Below are 7,500 nucleotides of genomic sequence, written 5' to 3' on the forward strand. Positions count from 1 at the left end.
CAATGCCATTAACAGAAATACTATACACTGGAAAATAGTGTTTCTGCACTGCATGAGGAAGCAGCTTTCCACTGGAAAGTATTCCAGCTAAATTTGATTTAATGTCAGACGACGCTACTGAGGATGATCTTTGCGATGCATTATGCAAGGGTGGAGGTATCGGTTGGTGGCTGAGAGTGTGTGTGTGTGTGTGGGGGGGGGGGGGGGGGCAGGTAGTCAGTCAGCTGTGGCCAGACGAGAGGGCGAAGCATCTTAATTATGGATCTGGTGACGCGTGGTGTCATCTAGATTATTCTGACGAAGAGGAGGAAGAGGATTCAGCCGGGCCGAGAGATGGGAGAGCCGAGGCTGCAGAGATTTTCAGATATCTGTGAATGTGTGCATGGGTATGTGTGCATGTGCTTGTTTCTGTGTGTGTCTGTGTGCATGGATACATGTATGTGTTTGTTAATGTTTGTGTGTGTGTGTGTGTGTGTGTGTGTGTGTGTGGTGCGCGCGTGTGTGTCTATGTGTGTGTGTGCGTGTGTGTGTGTGTATGTGTCTGCGAAAGTTAATGGAAAAAATGCATTTTTTTGGTGCCTATGACAGGAAGCCCTGCACTTAGTAATACACCCTTAGGCAAGAAGTATGGGCGAGTATGACTGTGTGTGTGTGTGTGTGTGTCTGTGTCTGTGTGTGTGTGTGTGTGTGTGTGTGTGTGGGAAGAGAAAAAGAGTGTGTGAAAGAGTGAGAGAGAGAGAGAGGGAAAGAGAGGAAAAGAGAGAGAGGGAGGGAGAGAAAGAGAGAGAGAGTGAGAGAGCCTGAGGCGAGGTCCATGTTGAGCACTATGGGACATGAGAAATAAGGGAGGAGTGTGTCAGTGCTGCGCGCTGAGTGGCTCCTGTAGCTTTGTGTGTGTGTGTGTGTGTGTGTGTGTGTGTGTGTGTGTGTGTGTGTGTGTGTGTGTCTCACCCTCAGCCTCACTCACAGCCCCAGAGGCCCTCTCCCCTCCTGCTGCTAACACTCTCTGAGCACCAGCTCTCTATTCAGAAGCATTAAATAAGCCTGTTTACCGTGGAGCTGGCCATTCTTGATAGCTAGTTGATGAGAGATTAAATTGCAGTTTAATACAAATAAAATGAATAACTGCCTTATTTACCTGTTTGGTTGAGAGCTCCATGGCAGTAATAACAGTTGGTTGCTAGATGGAAGAAAATAGAGGGAATATGAAACAATTTGATAAAGCTGATAAAGAAAAACTGCTGAATAGACATAGACAAATCTGTGGCAAATTATATTTTTTTTATATTTGATAAACATTTCTTCAAAGCTGTATGGAGACTGAGTGTAGTCTGCCTACCCTGAATACAGTCATTTCTTCAAGCAGAACCTCCTCCAGGTCATGCCAGGTCCCTCTCGGTATCGACACCACTTTAAGAACTGTGCCAATATCTGCAATGAAAACCAAATCAAAGTGAGAAAAACAGCCACCTTTAACAAATAGCTCACTGAAAATGGCTTTAGCATGTTGACACTCACACATTGAGTCGGAGACACGTTAAAGCTCAGGCAGTGACTCAAGCAGGCACCCACAGATATGCATTTGTAAGACTAAACATGTATTATAAGCATGTTATACAAGGAAGCGAACCTGTGCCAATGAACATGACGTCATACTGGCCATCCTCTGCCTCTACTTTGTCCACCACCAACTGGGTGAACTGGTAGTCCACGTCCGTCTTGATGATGATTGGCCGGTTGTTGATTGGATAGACGGGGTTGTACATGGCTGGGTGGCTTCGGGCAAATGTGATGACATCATCCGGTAGGTCTTTGGTGGAGTCAAACCCTCCAAAAGTTTTACTTGGGCACTGTCAGTAGTGAGGAAGAAAGTCAGTGTGTTGCAAGGTGCTGTGAATACTTTCGAGATCAGACACTCAGTGTACCGAATGTAATATCCCAACAAGGAGCGTCAAAAAAGTAAGAAAATGGTTTTAGAAAGGTGGCAAACAAAACCGTCAGAGGAAAACATATCGCTCACCGTTCCAGGACGAGGATAGGGCACTCGCCCAAGGAAAGGGACCCACTGGTAGTTGGGTCCGTCTCTGTGAGCGTATGGGCCCAAGAACACCCTGCGGACATCGGCCATGTTATACATACACACGGCTGAGCCTTTGAAGATGTTACTACCAGAGAGAGAGAGAGAACAAAGTTAGAACAAATTTTAATATAAAACAGGAGAATTTGAATATGTCCTTTATTAATGCAGTCTGACATGGCTACAAAGGTGGCTACCTGGATGTAGTGAACACAGCATATATGACTGGGTTCTTGGGATCCTTGGAGCTCATGAGGAAAACATCCTCTGAAATGTGGAAAGCAAATGTTACCTTAAAATTAATGATGATAGTACGTCATGAAAAAATTGAGAATGAACTCAGTGAAACACTATTCAGCCTGTTAACACCGAGAAACACAGTTGGTTTGGTAAGCTAGAGACTCACGAAGCTCATCAAAGTGTGTGTCGATGCCGTTGAAGCCCGGGACAGAACAGACCAGTCGTGCTTTGAGGAATGTCGTCCACTTGTTTACCAAACTTCTGTGGCCTCCAAAGTCATTCTACCACAAAGGGAACACACACAGCATGTCAAGACCCACACACACAAACACGATGACCACAGCTATCAACAAAATTAATGAAAAAAAAACAACAGAACATTTTTGGAATGCTTTTGGAGTCTGATTGGTGACAGCCATTAAACTGCTTGAATGTGGGATGAGTGTGTTTGACATTTCCAGGGGAATGGAAGAAGTGCCTTAAAACAATAGCCTCAGTCATAGAAGGCTTCGCCACACCTTAGCAGTGTTTATGTGGGGGAACTGTCACTGTTGACTGATGGCTTTTCAAACTATTTTTGTATCTGTTTGTCTTTCATCAGGAGATCTGGCACACAACAGAGAGAGAGACTATTAAACAAACACACACACACACACACACACACACACACACACACACACACACACACACAAACACACACACAAACACACAGAGCAGCGTTGCCTGTTTAAATCCACTAATTAAATGCTGACAGAGAACCGCATGTCCGAAACCAAGATTCTTTTCAGCATAAGGAATAGATTGCTGTCCCCGCCTGGAGTGACGAGAATTCCAGCTATGCCGGAATAGGCGCGAGAGGCATAATTGGGAACACCTTTCCCCCCTCGCCCATACAACAGAGATGCCCTTAAACCACAAACGGCTGCCAGATTCACACATTAGCTCGTACAGTGCTGTCTTTGTTATTCTCCTCTGTGGGTCTGCTGACGCTTCACACAGTCGAAAATGAAGGGGTGTCGGAGGGAGCGCCATCAAAGAAAAAAATAAAAAAAACAATGTTTCAAATACCTGAGAGATATTTAGCTCTCAAGTGTGTGTGTGTGTGTGTGTGTGTATGTGACAGAGAGAAAGAGACAGGGAAAAGGAGAGATGATTTGTGCATGTGAAATAGACAGAGATTGTGTGTGTGTGTGTGTGTGTGTGTGTGTGTGTGTGTGTGTATATGTGTGTGTGTGTGTGTGTGTGTGTGTGTGTGTGTGTGTGTGTGTGTGTGTGTGTGTGTGTGTGTGTATGTGTGTGTGTGTGTGTCTTTGCCTGTACATGCATGCACTGTGTATGTCTTCACATATCCATGACTACCTATGAATGCATGGTTGTGTCGGGCTGATTTTCTTCCTTGTGTGGGCAGTGAGGGTCAAGTCCCTGCCTCACCCTAACAGCACATTACAGCCCCATGTCCCTCACGCTCTCACCTTACACAGCTGCCCAATCCTGGCGTGGGTGGCTTTGCCGGCGTGTTCTCCATCAATGGCGTTCTCACGGAAGAACAGGTAGATCTTGTCGTCCTCAGGGTTGTCGCTTTCCGGGATAAGATGGACACCGACAAATCGAGGGTCTGCTCAGGTAACACACACACACACACACACACACACACACACACACAATACAAACAAAGCTAGTTACGCTTCTGTCGCAGACACAGTGGCTGACACGACCTGACATGCAGACAATGACATATTTCATCTACCATGGTAGGAGCATGATCTCATCATGTTTTGCTCTTTTCATTTCATCCTACTTTCATTTTAATGACACAATATTTCAGAGGGAGGGAGAGGGAGAGAGAGAGAGAGAGAGAGAGAGAGAGAGAGAGAGAGAGAGAGAGAGAGAGAGAGAGAGAGAGAGAGAGAGGAGAGGAGGAAGAAAGAGAGCGTAACGCTAATTCAGTAAACTCATCGCACTGTTCTTCATGGGTCTTCATGCTGTGTTTGTGGTTAATTAGGAGCAGTCTAGTCAGAGACAGTAAGTCTCAGGCCCTTACATCAAAGTGCTCACGCATGCCACTGCCCTCAGACACGTCATCATAGGCCAGACATTGACAGATTCACAATAGAGAAACAATATGCCCTGAAGTCTGACCGACTGCTGATCAGGGGCTTTCCCATTTATTCCTCTCTCTCCCTCTCTCAGTCTGTTTCTCTATCTCTCTCTGTATCTCTCTCTCTGTCTCTCTCTCTCACGTGTGTGTGCACGCACACACACACACACACACACACACACACACACACACACACACAGTTTCAGCTTCAACTAGTTTCTCTCTCACAGTCCTTTTTTAATGAACTAAGCTGACCTGTTTGCTAAAACACACACTCTTTTGCATTAGAGCCCTGCTGACCTAGAGCATCCCGAGGACATGACACAAGCCTCCTTTAGTGCACCTTGTGTCTGAAAATGCCGTCATAAAGCCTTGAATTTCGCTTTGCAAACAGAGAGAAAAAGATGGCCTCCGATTTAGACTCATCTCCCTGGAACAAAAAAAAAGAGGGGGCCGTATCTCCTTTCAAACAAAGGTAAAGCCGAGAGTGCACATATCAACAGGGATTAATCAGACAATGGCGGCTGTTATCTTCGGCCACCTCAACCTCCAACCTGTCCTTCTAGTTGGATTAATTGCACAGAGAGGCATGCCAGACACTGCTTTGGTCTCATGGGAAAGTATGGTGCCCCTCGTGAGCCTTGCATTTCTCTATTGTGTATGTTGGGGCTTTTTTTTTTTTCATAATCGTTAGGTTTTGATGCAGAGAAGATGTTAAGCTGCAGGGCTTGATGCTCTTTGTTTGGGCGGACAGGTCTAAGGGGCAGACGGTATCTGATTGCACTTATCCTCTTAACTCGGTGTCAATCAAGACCAGAACATGATCTAAGAGCCAAACAGCAGTCAAGGCTTCCTTTGTAAGCCAGTAGAGCATGCTGTGTATGTTCAGTGTTTCTTAGCCTTTATATTACATTATCTTATTTATTTTCTGTCTGTTGGACTGTCTGTCTCTCTCTCTCTCTCTTACTCTCTCTCTCTTTCTCTCTCTCTCTCTCAACGCAGACAGTATGTCGTTTGTTTAGACGTTGCTAATTTCATTTTTGGGCGATGTATCTTCTTTTTCGTCTTACCGTTGAGCCATCTTGAGTCATGTTGTTCAGTCCTAATTGGGTGGTGTTCTCCCAGCGTTCGGAAAATAGCAAAGTCCCGCCCCATGAAGTCTGCTGATGTGCCTGCATATAGCTCGCCATCTGTTCAGAGAGGAGTGAGGCGGACAATCATATAAACAAAAAGTGAAAAATAACTGCTTACTGTGAGAATACTGAGTTTATCACTCTCAAGTCAAACATGGTGGCTGTGGGCCTGGCTATTCAGAAACAAATGTAACAGAGTGAGGAAATTATTCCAGTCCACACCCCCCAACTCGCCCCACCACAAAAAAAAACAATAGTGACAAGAGAGAGAGAGAGAGAGTGTGTGTGTGTGTGTGTGTGTGTGTGTGTGTGTGTGTGTGTGTGTGTGTGTGCCTGTGTGTCTGTGTGTGAGTGTGTGTGTGTGTGTGTGTGTGTGAGTGTGTATGTGTATGTTTGTGAGTGACTGAATGTAACTGGAGCCTGAATGGGTTTAAGAGTAGGCTATGCTGTGTGGCAGGACTGACGTTCAGGAACAGGAACACAGTGATGGGTTCAGCCTAACCGACACAGCCATTATCAGAGGTGTAACATTTCTGCTAATCAGACGAGAGAGGCTGCCAAGCATAGAGAGAAGAGGATGGAGAGAGAGGCGGAGGAGAGGAAAAGAGAGAAGAGAGAGAATGAGTGAGAGAGGGTGAGAGGAAGGCAGGAAAACAGGAGAAATGAGTCACTCTCACTCTCCGATGAAGAGGTCTGCAGTAATTGATTGTGACTGATTCTCTGAAAAGGGATAATCAGAGAATGGAGCATGGCTCGCCCACACAGTGTGTGTGTGTGTGTGTGTGTGTGTGTGTGTGTGTGTGTGTGTGTGTGTGTGTGTGTACATTAGTGTGTGCATAAAAGAGATACTTGTGTGTGTATGTGTGTGTGTGTGTGTGTGTGTGTGTGTGTGTGTGTAAGGGGAGGGGGTGGGGGGCTGATAATGGTGGGTGTCAGTGTGTAAGCGTCATGCTAAGAGACCTCTATTCAGTGCTTTAACTAACCCAATCTGGTGCTCCGACTGTGGATCTATAGTTTAATTATGGTGTGCAGAGGCCTGCACAAAAGGAGGAAGTCGAGCATAGCCAAACTGACATGGAGACGTGATTGTGCCAACACTCTCTCTCTCTCTCTCTCTTTTACTGTTTCTTTTTCGCTCACTCTTTCACTCACACACACACACTCACACACACACACACACACACACACACTCACACACACACACACACACACACACACACACACACACACACACACACACACACACACACACATGTATGCACAAAACCAAAAAAGACACACTCTACCATTCACACATACCACACACCACACACATACACTCACACACATGCACAAAACCAAAAATGACACACACTCTCCCATGCACACACCACACACATACACACACTCACAAACGCGAACGTACCAATCAGCAGCGAAGCAGTCAGCAGTTTCGGGTCATACGGACTCTTCCCACGGCCATTCTCCATGTGTGAAGACTCCAGACGAAAGATGTTGTCCTATTTACAGTAACACATTCAAAGACGTCCAGCCTTAGCAACCGTACACAACACACATTCACATTCACGACTGCCACCTCAAGCCCTGGGTGAACCCTCAAAAAGGAAAAAAAAAAAACGCTGTTATGTCTGCAATTATTCACAAGACCCCCCACCCCTCAAAAAAAAAACACATGTAAAATCACAGTGGTATGAAAGCATGTAAAATCAAGCGCTTCATCCGGATCGCTGAGGCGTATCGCCGCCACAGATTCTCTTTGTGAGTGAGGGGAGCCAAATGAGTTGGAATCGACACTTCCAAATGTGCTGCGTAATGTTTATTCAAATCCCACAGCATGGCAGAGGGGGGCTGGTTTGCCTCGGCGGCGAATGGCAAAAGATGGGCTCCGTGGCGCGCGGTGCAGCGGCTTTTAATTTTCTAGCCCATTTGCTGAGGGAAATGCTTTGTGATTG

At 45.9% G+C, this 7,500-nt stretch overlaps 1 protein-coding gene across 1 annotated transcript in view; it reads right to left on the reverse strand.

Annotated features, from left to right (window-relative positions):
• sema3ab (sema domain, immunoglobulin domain (Ig), short basic domain, secreted, (semaphorin) 3Ab) overlaps nucleotides 1–7,500 on the reverse strand; it is a 35,015-nt gene that overhangs the window by 7,403 nt on the left and 20,112 nt on the right. Inside the window, 10 exon segments of the mRNA XM_042110475.1 lie at nucleotides 1,053–1,131; nucleotides 1,133–1,180; nucleotides 1,340–1,431; nucleotides 1,631–1,850; nucleotides 2,021–2,165; nucleotides 2,275–2,344; nucleotides 2,484–2,598; nucleotides 3,790–3,932; nucleotides 5,486–5,605; nucleotides 6,954–7,047. Coding sequence (XP_041966409.1) covers nucleotides 1,053–1,131; nucleotides 1,133–1,180; nucleotides 1,340–1,431; nucleotides 1,631–1,850; nucleotides 2,021–2,165; nucleotides 2,275–2,344; nucleotides 2,484–2,598; nucleotides 3,790–3,932; nucleotides 5,486–5,605; nucleotides 6,954–7,047 — 1,126 coding nt within the window.

The sequence above is a fragment of the Alosa sapidissima genome, chromosome 11 (genome assembly GCF_018492685.1).
Source record: "Alosa sapidissima isolate fAloSap1 chromosome 11, fAloSap1.pri, whole genome shotgun sequence".
In the NCBI taxonomy this organism is placed as follows: Eukaryota; Metazoa; Chordata; class Actinopteri; order Clupeiformes; family Clupeidae; genus Alosa; species Alosa sapidissima.